We start from the raw sequence: 20,000 nt of genomic DNA, 5'->3' as shown, positions 1-20,000 counted from the left end.
TCATTTAATACACTGTCTCTCTGTCCTGTCCGTCTGTCTGTCTTTCCGTCCATCTGTCCGTCTTATCTGCTTCTCGGTAGCGTGTTCTATAAGTTTTACTGACTGAATATCTTTCATGTTATTTAACATCTGAAAAAGAAAATTACTTACATTATAGCAGCTATAAACGCTTCTCCCCTCACCAGCTGATCCTTTATCTTTCTTGTGAAGACAAAATAAAAGTCATGGTGTAAATTTATCTGTCCTGAAGGTGGCAGAAAAACTTCAGCTTCACCCTCTGACCGTTCCTCCTTCTATCTTAATAATCAATTCAATATTAAATAATAAACATCTGTAGAAAACTTCACTGTTAGACAGTTTCCTTTGTTAAATCTATTATTTAATCCATGTATTGTTAGAGATACGTTATAGAGCAGAGTGTACACTGTGGAAGAAAATCTCATTATTTTTCTGAATAACAAAATTAAGATATTTGTGATGGACACTTGTCCAGTTTAGAAACAAAACAGATTTATTGCACTTTTATTGTTAAAAAAAGTTTTATTATTGAAATAAAATTTTTGTAAAAAGAAATAAAGTAAAAATTTAAAATAATAAATAATAATAAAATGAAAAAGTGTGTAAATATTTTATTTTCCTATAAATAAATGAATAAATAAATAAATTTTCTTTGAATTAGACTCTAAATAATAAATAAAATAAAAATCAACATAAATAGATTAATAAATCATTTGGAAAGCAAAAAAAAGCAATCCTCCAAAACCAAAAGCTGTTATGTAATCTTTTATTTAAACTCCTCTCACTGATAAAGCTGTAAATTATGTTCCGTTAACGATGAAAGACTTTATTCCTCACATCTCTCACACACCCTCGTCTTTTCTCTTGTTGTCTTTTTGTCAGAGTTTGGTATGTGAATAATCCCGCCACTTCGGGCCTGTTCTTCATCGCAGCTCATTTGGCCTTGATCAGCTGTAATTGCTGCGTAATTGCAGTTTAATGAGATCGGGGAGAGACGAGTGGTGCACCAAACCTGCCGAGCCTGCAGGCAGCATCCAGGGCCTCATGAACACACCCTCACAAACACACACTACAGACACACACACCTCGCTGTCATAACACCACAAACACTCATGTGAACACACACACACACACAAACAACCCTGACCCGCCCCGTTAATCACTCTGATCAGGTCTCGGTTATAGAGTAGTGCTATAAACATTATCATCACACACTAATTAAAGTGAAGTGCCCTATGTAGGCTGCAGATTTAGGTTCACACGTTAAACTCATCCCTGCTGCGTATTTGGGGCAGATGTTAAGGCAGCATCATTTTTTCCCTTAATTATTTCCTATCTTTTTTTCCCACTCAGTCCTGCAGAGTTCATCCTTGGCCTTTTGGTTGCTTCTCTGACTAATCCCTTCATCCCCTCTTTAGCCACTCGGAGAATAAACCACAGATAGAACACTCCACAAAGCAGAGCAGAGTGATGAGCTGTGTCCAGTCCTGTTTAGAGTTTCATAATAGCCATATGAAAGATTCAGTAAATATGTAGAAAAAGGTTCTGTGGTCAGAGGAGGCTGTAAACGAAACCTTCATCACTCTGAGAACACTGTTCCTGTGGGGAAGCGAGGTGGTGGTGGTGGTAGCATTGTGTTCTGAGGTACTCTCTGCCTCTTCCCTAGATTTAATATTCATAGCCTAGGATTATTTTGGTTTTATAACCAGAACAACAAACAAACAAACAAACAAACTCCTGGGTTGTTCTGGAAAAGACGTATTTATATTGAGTGTGAACACTGAGAGTGGGATTATAAATCATTATAAACACTGAGAGTGGGATTATAAATCATTATAAACACTGAGAGTGGGATTATAAATCATTATAAACACTGAGAGTGGGATTTATTTGAAACTCTGTATGTGATCTCTTCATTTTTTCCATTTGTCCTCCATTTGTTCTGTAAAGTGTGAGTGTGGTATATCAGTGGTAATAACGTATTATTACTGAGCTATAATAAATACTACCTACAAGAGGGAAGAAAGAAGGACTGAAGAGAGAAAGAGAGCGCTGTAGATTTTAGGTAAATCAATGAAATGGTGTAGGTTGGGATGGAGAGATAATGAGGAGGAGGAGGAGGAGGAAGAGGAACGAGTGCCGAGACAACAGCAGGAGAACGAATATAACCCAACCTGTGTGTGAATGTGAGTTTTAACGGCTGCTGAGAAAACAACGAAACAGGCCAAAAAGCAAAAGAATGTCTGCTTTATGAATACACAGAAAGGAGGAAAAGTGGAAAAAAGGAGGGATGCAGAAACAAGAGAGCAGGAAAGAAAGAGGGAGAAAAAGCTAGAGAAGGTTATTTCCCTGCAGAACTCATTAAACACTTTCTAAATCCCCCTGCACATGTCCTGAAGAAAAGGACCTGAGAGAGAGAGAGAGAGAGAGAGATTGGGTGGAATGAGAGATGGCAAGGCAGATAGGAGAGAAAAATGATGCTTATGAAGTGTAATGAGAAATGAGTACGCTGAAAAAGGAGAGAGAAAAAAGGATTGGATTGAGAGAGAGAGAGAGAGAGAGAGAGAGAGAGACAGAGACAGAGACAGAGACAGAGAGAGAGAGATACTGGGACAGATGGGTGGAGATGTGGAAGGCTAGAGAAAGGTAAGAGAAAAAGATGGCCAGATGAATAGAGATGAAGAGATGAATGAATTGGGTAATAAAAGCTGGAGGGATGGGGACATGAGAGGATGGATGAAGGGATGATGAACAGATGTATGGGTGGATGGATGATTGAATGAATGGGAAAGGATGGAGAGAGATAATGGACAGAGTTCAGATGGATGCAGAGATGAAAAATTAAGTTAAAAATAGAAGATAGATGGATAGATGAAGACTCAGATGGATGGATACATGGTAGATATAAGGGCAGAAGGATGATGGATGGAGTGATGATAAATCATGGGATGATCGATGGAGGGATGGAAAAATGATAAAGATATGATGGGCAAGGAGATGATAGATGGAGAAAGGGATGGAGAAATGATGGAGAGATGGTGTGTGGAGAGATGGAGATATGATGGAAGGAGAGAGGATGGATAGTAAGATGATGATGAAGAGATGATGGATGGAGAGATGATGGGTGAAGAAATGATGATGGAAAGGTGATGGATAGAGAGATGATGTGTGGAGAGATGATGGAGAGATGATATATGGAGAGATTATCAGTGGAGAGATGACAGATGGAGAGATGATGTTGGAGAGATGATGGATGGAGAGATGATGTGTGGAGAGATGATGGATGAAAAGATGATGGATGGAGAGATGATGTGTGGAGAGATGATGGGTGGAGAGATGATGGATGGAGAGATGATGTGTGGAGAGATGATGGATGAAAAGATGATGGATGGAGAGATGATGGATGGAGAGATGATGTGTGGAGAGATGATGGATGGAGAGATGATGGATGGAGAGATGATGTGTGGAGAGATGATGGATGGAGAGATGATGTTGGAGAGATGATGGAGAGATGATGGATGGAGAGATGATGGATGGAGAGATGATGGGTAGAGAGATGATGGATGGAGAGATGATGGATGGAGAGATGATGGATGGAGAGATGATGGGTAGAGAGATGATGGATGGAGAGATGATGGATGGAGAGATGATGTGTGGAGAGATGATGGATGGAGAGATGATGGATGGAGAGATGATGGATGGAGAGATGATGGATGGAGAGATGATGGGTAGAGAGATGATGGATGGAGAGATGATGGATGGAGAGATGATGTGTGGAGAGATGATGGATGAAAAGATGATGGATGGAGAGATGATGGATGGAGAGATGATGTGTGGAGAGATGATGGATGGAGAGATGATGTGTGGAGAGATGATGTGTGGAGAGATGATGGATGGAGAGATGATGTTGGAGAGATGATGGAGAGATGATGGATGGAGAGATGATGGATGGAGAGATGATGGATGGAGAGATGATGTTGGAGAGATGATGGATGGAGAGATGATGGAGAGATGATGGAGAGATGATGGATGGAGAGATGATGGATGGACAGATGATGGATCGAGAGATGATGTTGGAGAGATGATGGATGGAGAGATGATGGAGAGATGATGGAGAGATGATGGGTGGAGAGATGATGGAGAGATGATGCAGAGATCATGGATGGAGAGATGATGGAGAGATGATGGATGGAGAGATGATGGATGGAGAGATGATGTTGGAGAGATGATGGATGGAGAGATGATGGATGGAGAGATGATGTTGGAGAGATGATGTGTGAAGAGATGATGGATGGAGAGATGATGGATGGAGAGATGATGGATGGAGAGATGATGTTGGAGAGATGATGTGTGAAGAGATGATGGATGGAGAGATGATGGATGGAGAGATGATGTTGGAGAGATGATGTGTGAAGAGATGATGGATGGAGAGATGATGGATGGAGAGATGATGGATGGAGAGATGATGGATGGAGAGATGATGTTGGAGAGATGATGGATGGAGAGATGATGGATGGAGAGATGATGTTGGAGAGATGATGTGTGAAGAGATGATGGATGGAGAGATGATGGATGGGGAGATGATGTTGGAGAGATGATGGATGGAGAGATGATGTTGGAGAGATGATGGATGGAGAGATGATGGATGGAGAGATGATGTTGGAGAGATGATGTGTGAAGAGATGATGGATGGAGAGATGATGGATGGAGAGATGATGTTGGAGAGATGATGTGTGAAGAGATGATGGATGGAGAGATGATGGATGGAGAGATGATGGATGGAGAGATGATGGATGGAGAGATGATGTTGGAGAGATGATGGATGGAGAGATGATGGATGGAGAGATGATGTTGGAGAGATGATGTGTGAAGAGATGATGGATGGAGAGATGATGGATGGGGAGATGATGTTGGAGAGATGATGGATGGAGAGATGATGGATGGAGAGATGATGGATGGAGAGATGAATGATATGAATCCTGTGTGTGGGATTGTTCTGTGATGAGTTTGAGTGGAACAGTGAGAACATCAGCTCGGTTCTCTGCAGAACTCTGTTAATTACACACTGTTACACTCCACTGTGTAGCAGTGTGTACCATCACAAGATACACACTCAGCCTCTATAGCTCTAATCACTGTGTGTGTGTGTGTGTGTGTGTGTGAGTGTGTGTGTGAGTGACACACATACACACACACATATATGCAAATTTGCATATATGCGTGTGCAATTGCACAGACACACACACACAGACACACACACACAGACACACACACACACAGACACACACACTATATATACCATCTCCTAGGGACTGGGATGTTTCCATGACAACCAGCAGCTTGCTTTTCTAATGAGTTGGTTGCCATGACAATGCAGGTTGGCTGTGCAAAAAATGTGTCTTTGTACTGCACACATGCAGAGCCGCAGGGTGCCCAACCCCACCCCCCCAAAACACACACACACACACACACACACACACACACACACACACACACACACACACACACTCATATATGCATTTATGCATGGTTATGCATACATTTACTTGCCTGTGTGTGTGTGTGTGTGTGTGGATACAGACATATACAGTGACATTCAGTAGAACTCTCAACATTGTAATTTTTCAGGAACAGTTTAATTTTTTAACTCAGATCCAGGTTTTCCTCAACACCATCACCACTCTATTGGAGCCGAAGGTGAGAAACATGCTCCATACTGTGAAGATGTTTTCCCAGCACGTTTCGGACAACACACACACTCGCCGTTTCGACTCACACACATCTCTAATTCTCATCCAGCTGTGTGTGGATCTGCAGAACTCCGGTTCCGTACACAGTCTCTGATAAAGCCTCGGCCGTCCACGAAGCTCCCGAGATTCCCTTAATCCCATCATCCGTCCCGAGCCGGCCGCCTGCTGCATTATTCATAGAGTTTGACAGAAATATTAAAAATCCGTGTTTGAGCTAAACATCTACATTTCCTGGTCTTTTCTGATAAAAATCATGCTGTGGTGTTCGGGAGTTAGAACTAAGCAGAAATCTGGAAAACAGCAGAGATTAAAAGATGAACATGATTTAGGAGAGTTATAAAAAATAAGATTGGAATGGAAAAGACTCCAAGACATGAGCAAAGAAAAATGAAAATGAAGTAAAAATAATAACAAGACAAAAAAAAGAGTCAACAATTTGATTATAGAGTGATTTAAAAATGATTAAAAATCAAATCTATCAAACAAACATCCAAACAAAACAACCTAATACATAAATATGAGTTTTGTTTATTAAATTTCTTTTTTTTTAATAAATACGATGATTTAACGTTCATTAGATCCAAACTTCCATTAAATGTTGTTGGTTTTTATTATCTGAAATAAAGGGACACATGTTTTCACACTCTGTATCTGTAGGTAGAAGAGACACATGGATGTGGAGTCTTTAAAAAAAAAGATCACTGCAGTGTTTTTTTCTTTAAAAAGAGGCAAAAATCTCAGAGGAAACTGAATTAGAGATGAAAACATGATACGGTTGTTGCATCATAACATGCAAGAGTCAATCAAGTTACAGTATGTAAATTTATGCAAATAACACATTGGCTTACCCCCCCCCCCCGTCTCTCTCTCTCTCTCTCTCTCCTCTCTCTCTCTCTCTCTCTCTCTCCTCTCTCTCCTGTCTCTCTCTCTCTCTCTCTCTCTCCTGTCTCTCTGCAGAAGTGTTTGCGCTTTAACCCTGAGGCGACGGTGTGGAAAGCGAAGCAGCAGGTGTTGTGTAGTCTCACCGAGTCTCTGAGAGACGTCCTGAACTACGGTCTTTTCCAGCCAGCTACGGACGGACACGATGCCAAGTTCCTGGAGGAGGAGAGGCCACTCCGAGATTACCCACAATCCTTCGAGAAAGGAGTGCCTTACCTGGAGGTAGCACTGACTGGAATGGAGATATGGCATAATGTATAGTGTGTAGTGTGTAGGATGTGAGGTATAGTGAGTGAGTAAGCGTAGTGTGTATGGTATAAGGTGTAGTGTGCAGGGTATAGGGTTTAGTGTGTAGGGTGTAGGATGTATGGTTTAGTGAGTTAGTATTGTGTAGTGTGTATGGTATATGGTGTGTAGTGTGTATGGTATAGGGTGTATGTGTGTATGGTGCATGATATAGTGTGTAGTGTGTAGGGTATAGGGTGTATGGTGCATGATAGTGTGTAGTGTGCATGGTATAGGGTGTAGGGTATACGGTGTGTGGTGTATATTATAGTGTGTAGTGTGCAAGGTGTAGGGTGTAGGGTGTATGATATAGTGTGTAGTGTGCAGGGTATAGGGTGTATGGTGTATGTTATAGTGTGTAGTGTGTAGGGTATAGGGTGTATGGTTTAGTGAGTTAGTATTGTGTAGTGTGTATGGTATATGGTGTGTAGTGTGTATGGTATAGGGTGTATGGTGCATGATATAGTGTGTAGGGTATAGGGTGTATGGTGCATGATAGTGTGTAGTGTGCATGGTATAAGGTGTAGGGTATACGGTGTGTGGTGTATATTATAGTGTGTAGTGTGCAAGGTGTAGGGTGTAGGGTGTATGATATAGTGTGTAGTGTGTAGGGTATAGGGTGTATGGTGTATGTTATAGTGTGTAGTGTGTAGGGTATAGGGTGTAGGGTGTATGATATAGTGTGTAGTGTGCAGGGTATAGGGTGTAGGGTATAGGGTGTTTGGTGTATGTTGTAGTGTGCAGGGTATAGGGTGCAGGGTATAGGGTGTATGGTGTATGTTATAGTGTGTAGTGTGCAGGGTATAGGGTATAGGGTGTATGATATAGTGTGCAGTGTGTAGGGTATAGGGTGTAGGGTGTATGATATAGTGTGTAGTGTGCAGGGTATAGGGTGTATGGTGTATGTTATAGTGTGTAGTGTGCAAGGTATAGGGTGTAGGGTATAGGGTGTTTGGTGTATGTTGTAGTGTGCAGGGTATAGGGTGTAGGGTATAGGGTGTATGGTGTATGTTATAGTGTGTAGTGTGCAGGGTATAGGGTGTAGGGTGTATGATGTAGTGTGTAGTGTGCATGGTATAGGGTGTATGATATAGTGTGTAGTGTGCATAGTATAGGGTGTAGGGTGTATGATATAGTGTCTAGTGTGCATGGTATAGGGTGTATGGTATAAGGTGTATGATATAGTGTGTAGTGTGCAGGGTATAGGGTGTATGATATAGTGTGTAGTGTGTATGGTATAGGGTGTAGGGTGTATGATATAGTGTGTAGTGTGCAGGGTATAGGGTGTAGGGTGTATGATATAGTGTGTAGTGTGCATGGTATAGGGTGTAGGGTGTATGATATAGTGTGTAGTGTGCAGGGTATAGGGTGTAGGGTGTATGATATAGTGTGTAGTGTGCAGGGTATAGGGTGTAGGGTGTATGATATAGTGTGTAGTGTACCGGGTATAGGGTGTAGGGTGCAGGGTATAGGGTGTATGGTGTATGTTATAGAGTGTAGTGTGCAGGGTATAGGGTGTATGGTGTATGATATAGTGTGTAGTGTGCAGGGTATAGGGTGTATGGTGTATGATATAGTGTGTAGTGTGCAGGGTATAGGGTGTAGGGTGCAGGGTATACGGTGTAGGGTGTATGATATAGTGTGTAGTGTACCGGGTATAGGGTGTATGCTGTAAGGTGTATGATATAGTGTGTAGTGTGCAGGGTATAGGGTGTATGGTGTATGATATAGTGTGTAGTGTGCAGGGTATAGGGTGTAGGGTATAGGGTGTATGGTGTATGTTATAGTGTGTAGTGTGCAGGGTATAGGGTGTATGGTGTATGATATAGTGTGTAGTGTGCAGGGTATAGGGTGTATGGTGTATGATATAGTGTGTAGTGTGCAGGGTATAGGGTGTAGGGTATAGGGTGTATGATATAGTGTGTAGTGTGCAGGGTATAGGGTGTATGGTGTATGTTATAGTGTGTAGTGTGCAGGGTATAGGGTGTATGATATAGTGTGTAGTGTGCAGGGTATAGGGTGTATGGTGTATGTTATAGTGTGCAGTGTGTAGGGTATAGGGTGTATGGTGTATGTTATAGTGTGTAGTGTGCAGGGTATAGGGTATAGGGTGTATGATATAGTGTGTAGTGTGCAGGGTATAGGGTGTAGGGTATAGGGTGTATGGTGTATGTTATAGTGTGTAGTGTGCAGGGTATAGGGTGTATGGTGTATGAAATAGTGTGTAGTGTGTAGGGTATAGGGTGTATGGTGTATGTTATAGTGTGTAGTGTGCAGGGTATAGGGTATAGGGTGTATGATATAGTGTGTAGTGTGCAGGGTATAGGGTGTATGGTGTATGTTATAGTGTGTAGTGTGCAGGGTATAGGGTGTAGGGTGTATGTTATGGTGTGTAGTGTGCAGGGTATAGGGTGTAGGGTGTATGATATAGTGTGTAGTGTGCAGGGTATAGGGTGTAGGGTGTATGATATAGTGTGTAGTGTGCAGGGTGTAGGGTATAGGGTGTATGGTGTATGTTATAGTGTGTAGTGTGCAGGGTATAGGGTGTATGGTGTATGATATAGTGTGTAGTGTGCAGGGTATAGGGTGTATGGTGTATGATATAGTGTGTAGTGTGCAGGGTATAGGGTGTAGGGTATAGGGTATAGGGTGTATGATATAGTGTGTAGTGTGCAGGGTATAGGGTGTATGGTGTATGTTATAGTGTGTAGTGTGCAGGGTATAGGGTGTATGATATAGTGTGTAGTGTGCAGGGTATAGGGTGTATGGTGTATGTTATAGTGTGTAGTGTGTAGGGTATAGGGTGTATGGTGTATGTTATAGTGTGTAGTGTGCAGGAGTATAGGGTGTATGATATAGTGTGTAGTGTGCAGGGTATAGGGTGTATGGTGTAGGGTATAGGGTGTATGGTGTATGTTATAGTGTGTAGTGTGCAGGAGTATAGGGTGTAGGGTGTATGTTATGGTGTGTAGTGTGCAGGGTATAGGGTTGTAGGGTGTATGATATAGTGTGTAGTGTGCAGGGTATAGGGTGTAGGGTGTATGATATAGTGTGTAGTGTGCAGGGTATAGGGTGTAGGGTATAGGGTGTATGGTGTATGTTATAGTGTGTAGTGTGCAGGGTATAGGGTATAGGGTGTATGTTATAGTGTGTAGTGTGCAGGGTATAGGGTGTATGGTGTATGATATAGTGTGTAGTGTGCAGGGTATAGGGTGTATGGTGTATGTTATGGTGTGTAGTGTGCAGGGTATAGGGTGTAGGGTGTATGATATAGTGTGTAGTGTGCAGGGTATAGGGTGTATGGTGTATGTTATAGTGTGTAGTGTGCAGGGTATAGGGTGTATGATATAGTGTGTAGTGTGCAGGGTATAGGGTGTATGGTGTATGTTATAGTGTGTAGTGTGTAGGGTATAGGGTGTATGGTGTATGTTATAGTGTGTAGTGTGCAGGGTATAGGGTATAGGGTGTATGATATAGTGTGTAGTGTGCAGGGTATAGGGTGTAGGGTATAGGGTGTATGGTGTATGTTATAGTGTGTAGTGTGCAGGGTATAGGGTGTATGGTGTATATTATAGTGTGTAGTGTGCAGGGTATAGGGTATAGGGTGTATGATATAGTGTGTAGTGTGCAGGGTATAGGGTGTAGGGTATAGGGTGTATGGTGTATGTTATAGTGTGTAGTGTGCAGGGTATAGGGTGTAGGGTGTATGTTATGGTGTGTAGTGTGCAGGGTATAGGGTGTAGGGTGTATGATATAGTGTGTAGTGTGCAGGGTATAGGGTGTAGGGTGTATGATATAGTGTGTAGTGTGCAGGGTATAGGGTGTAGGGTATAGGGTGTATGGTGTATGTTATAGTGTGTAGTGTGCAGGGTATAGGGTGTATGGTGTATGATGTAGTGTGTAGTGTGCAGGGTATAGGGTGTATGGTGTATGATATAGTGTGTAGTGTGCAGGGTATAGGGTGTAGGGTATAGGGTATAGGGTGTATGATATAGTGTGTAGTGTGCAGGGTATAGGGTGTATGGTGTATGAAATAGTGTGTAGTGTGTAGGGTATAGGGTGTATGGTGTATGTTATAGTGTGTAGTGTGCAGGGTATAGGGTATAGGGTGTATGATATAGTGTGTAGTGTGCAGGGTATAGGGTGTATGGTGTATGTTATAGTGTGTAGTGTGCAGGGTATAGGGTGTAGGGTGTATGTTATGGTGTGTAGTGTGCAGGGTATAGGGTGTAGGGTGTATGATATAGTGTGTAGTGTGCAGGGTATAGGGTGTAGGGTGTATGATATTGTGTGTGTAGTGTGCAGGGTTGTAGGGTATAGGGTGTATGGTGTATGTTATAGTGTGTAGTGTGCAGGGTATAGGGTGTATGGTGTATGATATAGTGTGTAGTGTGCAGGGTATAGGGTGTATGGTGTATGATATAGTGTGTAGTGTGCAGGGTATAGGGTGTAGGGTATAGGGTATAGGGTATAGGGTGTATGATATAGTGTGTAGTGTGCAGGGTATAGGGTGTATGGTGTATGTTATAGTGTGTAGTGTGCAGGGTATAGGGTGTATGATATAGTGTGTAGTGTGCAGGGTATAGGGTGTATGGTGTATGTTATAGTGTGTAGTGTGTAGGGTATAGGGTGTATGGTGTATGTTATAGTGTGTAGTGTGCAGGGTATAGGGTGTATGATATAGTGTGTAGTGTGCAGGGTATAGGGTGTAGGGTGTAGGGTATAGGGTGTATGGTGTATGTTATAGTGTGTAGTGTGCAGGGTATAGGGTGTAGGGTGTATGTTATGGTGTGTAGTGTGCAGGGTATAGGGTGTAGGGTGTATGATATAGTGTGTAGTGTGCAGGGTATAGGGTGTAGGGTGTATGATATAGTGTGTAGTGTGCAGGGTATAGGGTGTAGGGTATAGGGTGTATGGTGTATGTTATAGTGTGTAGTGTGCAGGGTATAGGGTATAGGGTGTATGTTATAGTGTGTAGTGTGCAGGGTATAGGGTGTATGGTGTATGATATAGTGTGTAGTGTGCAGGGTATAGGGTGTATGGTGTATGTTATGGTGTGTAGTGTGCAGGGTATAGGGTGTAGGGTGTATGATATAGTGTGTAGTGTGCAGGGTATAGGGTGTATGGTGTATGTTATAGTGTGTAGTGTGCAGGGTATAGGGTGTATGATATAGTGTGTAGTGTGCAGGGTATAGGGTGTATGGTGTATGTTATGGTGTGTAGTGTGCAGGGTATAGGGTGTATGGTGTATGTTATAGTGTGTAGTGTGCAGGGTATAGGGTATAGGGTGTATGATATAGTGTGTAGTGTGCAGGGTATAGGGTGTAGGGTATAGGGTGTATGGTGTATGTTATAGTGTGTAGTGTGCAGGGTATAGGGTGTATGGTGTATGTTATAGTGTGTAGTGTGCAGGGTATAGGGTGTATGATATAGTGTGTAGTGTGGAGGGTATAGGGTGTAGGGAATAGGGTGTATGGTGTATGTTATAGTGTGTAGTGTGCAGGGTATAGGGTGTAGGGTGTATGTTATGGTGTGTAGTGTGCAGAGGTATAGGGTGTAGGGTGTATGATATAGTGTGTGTAGTGTGCAGAGGTATAGGGTGTATGGTGTAGGGTATAGGGTGTAGGGTATAGGGTGTATGGTGTAGGGTATAGGGTGTATGGTGTATGGTATAGGGTGTATGGTGTAGGGTATAGGGTATATGGTGTATGGTGTAGGGTATAGGGTGTATGGTGTAGGGAGTATGGTGTATGGTGTAGGGTATAGGGTGTATGGTGTAGGGTATAGGGTGTATGGTGTAGGGTATATGGTGTAGGGTATAGTGTGTAGTGTGCAGGGTATAGGGTGTATGGTGTATGTTATAGTGTGTAGTGTGCAGGGTATAGGGTGTATGATATAGTGTGTAGTGTGCAGGGTATAGGGTGTAGGGTATAGGGTGTATGGTGTATGTTATAGTGTGTAGTGTGCAGGGTATAGGGTATAGGGTGTATGATATAGTGTGTAGTGTGCAGGGTATAGGGTATAGGGTGTATGATATAGTGTGTAGTGTGCAGGGTATAGGGTGTAGGGTGTATGATATAGTGTGTAGTGTGCAGGGTATAGGGTGTATGGTGTATGATATAGTGTGTAGTGTGCAGGGTATAGGGTGTATGGTGTATGATATAGTGTGTAGTGTGCAGGGTATAGGGTGTATGGTATAGGGTGTATGGTGTATGTTATAGTGTGTAGTGTGCAGGGTATAGGGTGTAGGGTGTATGTTATGGTGTGTAGTGTGCAGGGTATAGGGTGTAGGGTGTATGATATAGTGTGTAGTGTGCAGGGTATAGGGTGTATGGTGTATGATATAGTGTGTAGTGTGCAGGGTATAGGGTGTAGGGTATAGGGTGTATGGTGTATGATATAGTGTGTAGTGTGCAGGGTATAGGGTGTATGGTGTATGTTATAGTGTGTAGTGTGCAGGGTATAGGGTATAGGGTGTATGATATAGTGTGTAGTGTGCAGGGTATAGGGTGTAGGGTGTATGATATAGTGTGTAGTGTGCAGGGTATAGGGTGTAGGGTATAGGGTGTATGGTGTATGTTATAGTGTGTAGTGTGCAGGGTATAGGGTATAGGGTGTATGGTGTATGATATAGTGTGTAGTGTGCAGGGTATAGGGTGTATGGTGTATGATATAGTGTGTAGTGTGCAGGGTATAGGGTGTAGGGTATAGGGTGTATGGTGTATGTTATAGTGTGTAGTGTGCAGGGTATAGGGTATAGGGTGTATGGTGTATGATATAGTGTGTAGTGTGCAGGGTATAGGGTGTAGGGTGTATGATATAGTGTGTAGTGTGCAGGGTATAGGGTGTAGGGTGTATGATATAGTGTGTAGTGTGCAGGGTATAGGGTATAGGGTGTATGATATAGTGTGTAGTGTGCAGGGTATAGGGTGTAGGGTATAGGGTGTATGGTGTATGTTATAGTGTGTAGTGTGCAGGGTATAGGGTGTAGGGTGTATGATATAGTGTGTAGTGTGCAGGGTATAGGGTGTAGGGTATAGGGTGTATGGTGTATGTTATAGTGTGTAGTGTGCAGGGTATAGGGTATAGGGTGTATGATATAGTGTGTAGTGTGCAGGGTATAGGGTGTAGGGTATAGGGTGTATGGTGTATGTTATAGTGTGTAGTGTGCAGGGTATAGGGTGTAGGGTGTATGATATAGTGTGTAGTGTGCAGGGTATAGGGTATAGGATGTATGATATAGTGTGTAGTGTGCAGGGTATAGGGTATAGGGTGTATGATATAGTGTGTAGTGTGCAGGGTATAGGGTGTAGGGTATAGGGTGTATGGTGTATGTTATAGTGTGTAGTGTGCAGGGTATAGGGTGTAGGGTGTATGATATAGTGTGTAGTGTGCAGGGTATAGGGTATAGGGTGTATGATATAGTGTGTAGCGTGCAGGGTATAGGGTGTAGGGTATAGGGTGTATGGTGTATGTTATAGTGTGTAGTGTGCAGGGTATAGGGTGTAGGGTGTATGATATAGTGTGTAGTGTGCAGGGTATAGGGTGTATGATATAGTGTGTAGTGTGCAGGGTATAGGGTGTAGGGTGTATGATATAGTGTGTAGTGTGCAGGGTATAGGGTGTAGGGTGTATGATATAGTGTGTAGTGTGCAGGGTATAGGGTGTAGGGTATAGGGTGTATGGTGTATGTTATAGTGTGTAGTGTGCAGGGTATAGGGTGTAGGGTGTGTGTATAGAGTGTAATGTGTGTGATTGAGATGGTGTGTATGTGGTTTATTATATCACTTCTTCCTCACATCGTTTGTTGCCGTGGTGATTTCTCAGTTCTGCATTAAGGTGAGTCATGACTTCGGGAAATAAACAAATATTGACAAATTCATAAAGCCTCCACGCTCAATTTAAAACACAGGAAAAAGCCAGAGTTTGGTTTCTAAGATTCTTGCAGAATTAGATTAGATTAAAAGAGTCGATTCAATTATTTAATTCAGTTAAATTAGAAATGATAATAGATTTGATTAGATAATGAATTGGATGTCAGATGAAAGTCCTCAGCCAAGCGACGTCTCTCTGCTGATTTCACTTTATCTCTCAGAGGGAATTGAATTCTCTTTTTACTCGCCTTATCTGACCGATGTCCTTGTTGACTTCGGAAAATCCTTCTCAGTGTGTGTGATGGAACACAAAGCTGTGTGAGTTTAGGTCACAAAAGCCCCAGGATATGAATTATGATATTAACAAAAATATAAACGTTTACCATGAATGTCATTAAAATCACATCACTTTATTTTAAATATATCATAAACTCTGTCCAAGTCACATGATTCAGATTCAGCCTGAGTCACATGATTCAGATTCAGCCTGAGTCACATGATTCAGATTCAGCCAGATTGACATGGATCAGATTCAGCCTGAGTCACATGGTTCAGATTCTGTTTGAGTCTAATGATTCAGATTCTATTTGATTCTAATGATTCAGATTCAGCCTGAGTCACAGGATTCAGACTCAGCCTGAGCCACATGTTGTTATTAACCATACTTTTGCAAATAATATCTGCAGGTACCCATCAAATCCTGAATATTTTCCCCATCTGACTTTAGTGCCATATCCTTGATCAAGATCAATGATCAAGAATCATTAGTTATTACATCATTCCGTTCAGGCTGAGGCAGAGAGTGACGTTATTGATGTCTCCTCCGGCTGCTGATGGATGGAGTGATTGTACAGAGTGTCTGCTGTAACTTACACACCACACTGTTGCGTTCAGCATGGACGTCAGATGTCCAAGTCAGGTGCAAAGGACAAAATGAAAAGGGTGCCAATACTTTTAGTTCATCTGGGCTTTGCTTGTATGCTTACCAGCTTCACAAATGTAGACACAAGGCAAGAGCTTACAAAATCAGGAAATGATACCAGCAACATACCAAATGATTCACTTTCTCCCCAACTGGCATGAGTCAAATTCTGCTTGAATCACATGATTCAAATTCAGGTTCAGTCATACAGTCAAGATTCAGCCTGAGTCACATAATTCAGATTCAGCCTGAGTCAGATGATCCAGATTCTATTTGAGTCCAATGATTCACATTCTGTTTGAATCAAATTTTTCAGATACCTTCTGGGCCAATGATTCACATTCTTCCAAATCATATGATTCAGATTCAGCCTGAGCCACAACATTCAGATTCAGTTAGAGTCACATGATACAGATTCTGTTTGAGTCACATTATTCAAATACATTCTCAGCCAAACGATTCACATTCTTCCAAATCACATGATTCAGATTCAGCCTGAGTCATACAGTTCAGAATCAGCCTGAGAAACATGATGCAGATTCAGCCTGAGTCACATGATTCAGATTCTATTTGAGTCTAACGATTCATATTCTGCTTGAATCACATTATTCAGATACATTCTGAGTCACTTGAGTGACATGATTTGGATTCATCCTGAGTCACATGATTCAGATTCTTTCTTAGCCAAACGATTTACATTATTCGAAATAACATGGTTCAGATTCTATTTTAGTCTACTGATTCACATTCTGCTCAAAGACATGATTCAGATGCATCCAGAGTCACTTGTGTGATATGATTGTAATTCTTAGACTAATGATTCACATTCTGTCCAAATCACATGATTCAGAGTCACAAAATACATAGTCTAATGATTCAGATTTTTAATCTAAGGATTCACATTTTGCCCAAATCACCTGGCCCAGTGATTCAGATTCAGATTCACCTTTGTGTGCAACACAAATAACATGATTCAGATTCAGTTTCAGTCAAAGAGTTCTGATTCTGTCGGAGGCAACTGTTCAGATTTAGTGACTCGTATGATTCAGATACAGGCTGATTTGAGAGACTCAGATTCTTCTCTGATTCACATGATTATAGTTCTTTCAGACTCACAAAAGAGTCAAATCATTCAGATTCTGCTGCCTGAGTCACATGAAGTGCATATTCTATTATGCACTTCATTCAGATTCTGCTCTAATAAATTCAATTTGATTCTTTCAATAATGTACATGATCACAAACGTGAGACATTAACATGAATCATGTGATTCAGATTCTGCCTGAGTCAGATGAATGATTCAGAACCTGCCGGTCATATGATTCAGATTCCTAAGCTCAAAATTATTCAGATGCTGCCTGAGCATCACACCATTTTGATTCTTCCTCATTCGAGTCACATGACTAAAAGCCTCTCTTGAGTCAAATGAGCTACACGATGGCGATTCTGAGTTAATTGATTCAGAGTCGGCTCGAGTCATGTGATTCAGATGCATCATTTCGATTCTGCCAGCCATGCCTTTTCTCTTCAACCCTTCTTGATAAAATGTAATCAGTTTCCTGTGAACACCGGCAGACGATGTAATAATGAAATAAAAACATGTTGTCGTAGTGTGTGTGTAGTGTTGCGTGTCTTATTTTTTATTTATTTATTTTTGCTAATTGACTCTTTGTATTTCTTTCAGTTTCGCTACAAAACCCGAGTGTATAAGCAGACCAACCTCGATGAGAAGCAACTTGCCAAGCTGCACACGAAGGTACTCCTCTGAGAGCTGTTCTGTTTTAATTGGACTGAATTGTGTGTGTGTGTGTGTATGGGGTTGTATTCCAGATGGAATATGTGAATTCCTCTATTGCCTCATTAGGTAGTGTGTGTGTGTGTGTGTGTGTGGTGCTTCATTGAGCTGAACTGCATGTTCCTCTCAGCGCTGCTGTGTTGTCTCTGTCTCCCCCTGCAGGCCAGTCTGAAAAAGTTCATGGAGTACATCCAGTCCAGCAGCGTGGACAAAGTGGCTAAGCTCCTGGACAAGGGGGTCGACCCCAACTATCATGACCCTGAAACAGGAGGTCAGAGGTCACCTTCATAAACACACACTTCATACACACACACACACACACACACACATATATATATATATATATATATATATATATATATATATATATATATATATATATTGAGGGTAAAGATAAACAGTCTGCTTGCTTCATTTTGCAATTATTTGGCACTGCAATATGAAGCTCCGCCCCCTTTGAAGGTGAAAGCAGCCAAAGCAGTGGGTTACTGAGCAACAAGACAACGATCACGTGATGAACCTGAAACTTTCTGCAATGATTTGCTTGAAAAAAATAAAATAAAATCTGTGACATGAAACTGCTGACTGCTGCGAACAGATTCGTTTTAGGTCTGAGAAAAGCAAAGAGGTGCCAATACTTTCAGTTACACAGAACTTTACTGGAAGCTTTACTGTTTTCAGTTTCTCAAAACTCACATGATGCTCTTTACTGCGACCAATAATAATAATAATAATAATAATAATAATAATAATAATAATTGTCAATAACAGCTTCAGTCGCTTCATTCACACTTATATAATTAATAATATTATATAATCATTAATATTTTAATAATACACTTATATATATATAACTAAACTGACCAATCATTTAAAAAAAATATTGCAGAAATGATAGACATGTAGACGCTTCTACAAATATAATGTCACATTTTCTAAACAAACAAAAAAAACCATAATGAGAATAATAATTAATAAATATTTTATTCAATATTTATGTAAAATTGTGTTTTTAAAATACTACAACATGAAGTTGTTTTTTTTATTTAATGTTTAAACATTTGATGTTATTTGGTTTAAGTGAATATTAGCAAATGTTGCTTTTGGTTGTTTTTTTTCTGAACATTATTTGTAAATAGTATATAAATATATACATATTATTGAGTCTGTTTTATGACTTTTGTTTAATGAACTGATTTATTAATAGTGTGCAGTGTAAAGGAAGTGTGAGGTGTGTGAAGCTGTGAGCTGGTTGAAGGATTTGTGACGGTGTAACTGTGGTGTGTGTATGAGGCGTGTTTCTGTCTCCCTCTAGTGGACGTTCATGAGAACAGCTTTATATAGAATATGATGGACATTGTATCAGTAACAGTAACAGAGATTTCAGTGGAAGTTACAGGACTGAGTTTATTTTAGACTTCAGAAGATTTCCTGCTTTTTATCTCTGTAATAAACACTGAACTCTGTTAGTGTGTGTGTGTGTATCTGTGTGTATGTGTGTATGTGTGTATATGTGTGAGTGTGTGTGTCTGTGTATGTGTGTATATGTGTGTATGTCTGTGTGTTTGTGTGTCTGTGTGTGTGTATGTCTGTGTGTGTGTGAGTGTGTGTGTCTGTGTGTGTGAGTATGTGTGAGTGTGTGTGTCTGTGTATGTGTGTGTGTGTGTATGTCTGTGTGTTTGTGTGTCTGTGTGTGTGTGTATGTCTGTGTGTCTGTGTGTGTGTGTATGTCTGTGTGTGTTTGTGTGAGTGTACGTGTGTGTGTGTGTGTGTCTGTGTGTGAGTGTGTGTTTGTGTGTGTGTGTGTGTGTGTTTGTGTGAGTGTAAGTGTGTGTGTTTGTGTGTGTTTGTGTGTGTGTTTGTGTGTGTGTTTGTGTGTTTGTGTGTGTGTGTTTGTGTGAGTGTAAGTGTGTGTGTTTGTGTGTTTGCGTGTGTGTGTGTGTGTTTGTGTGTGTGTTTGTGTGTTTGTGTGTGTGTTTGCGTGTGTGTTTGTGTGTTTGCGTGTGTGTTTGTGTGTTTGCGTGTTTGCGTGTGTGTGTTTGTGTGTGTGTGTGTTTGCGTGTTTGCGTGTTTGTGTGTTTGCGTGTTTGTGTGTGTGTTTGTGTGTGTGTTTGTGTGTGTGTTTGTGTGTTTGTTTGTGTGTTTGTGTGTGTGTGTTTGTGTGTTTGCGTGTTTGTGTGTGTGTTTGTGTGTGTGTGTGTGTTTGTGTGTGTGTTTGCGTGTGTGTTTGTGTGTTTGCGTGTTTGCGTGTGTGTTTGTGTGTGTGTTTGTGTGTTTGCGTGTGTGTTTGTGTGTTTGTGTGTGTGTTTGCGTGTGTTTGTGTGTGTGTTTGTGTGTTTGCGTGTGTGTTTGTGTGTTTGCGTGTTTGCGTGTGTGTTTGCGTGTGTGTTTGTGTGTTTGCGTGTGTGTTTGTGTGT

General features: G+C 41.3%; 1 protein-coding gene across 1 annotated transcript in view; it reads left to right on the top strand.

Moving 5' to 3' along the window:
- shank1 (SH3 and multiple ankyrin repeat domains 1) overlaps positions 1 to 20,000 on the top strand; it is a 129,786-nt gene that overhangs the window by 66,038 nt on the left and 43,748 nt on the right. Inside the window, exons 3-5 of the mRNA XM_058413909.1 lie at positions 6,726 to 6,929; positions 17,473 to 17,544; positions 17,746 to 17,854. Coding sequence (XP_058269892.1) covers positions 6,726 to 6,929; positions 17,473 to 17,544; positions 17,746 to 17,854 — 385 coding nt within the window. The remainder of the gene's footprint in view (positions 1 to 6,725; positions 6,930 to 17,472; positions 17,545 to 17,745; positions 17,855 to 20,000) is intronic.

Source organism: Hemibagrus wyckioides, linkage group LG02, assembly GCF_019097595.1.
Source record: "Hemibagrus wyckioides isolate EC202008001 linkage group LG02, SWU_Hwy_1.0, whole genome shotgun sequence".
Taxonomy (NCBI): Eukaryota; Metazoa; Chordata; class Actinopteri; order Siluriformes; family Bagridae; genus Hemibagrus; species Hemibagrus wyckioides.
The sequence above is the reverse complement of the archived record's forward strand: the minus strand, read 5'-3'. Positions and strand labels throughout refer to the sequence as shown.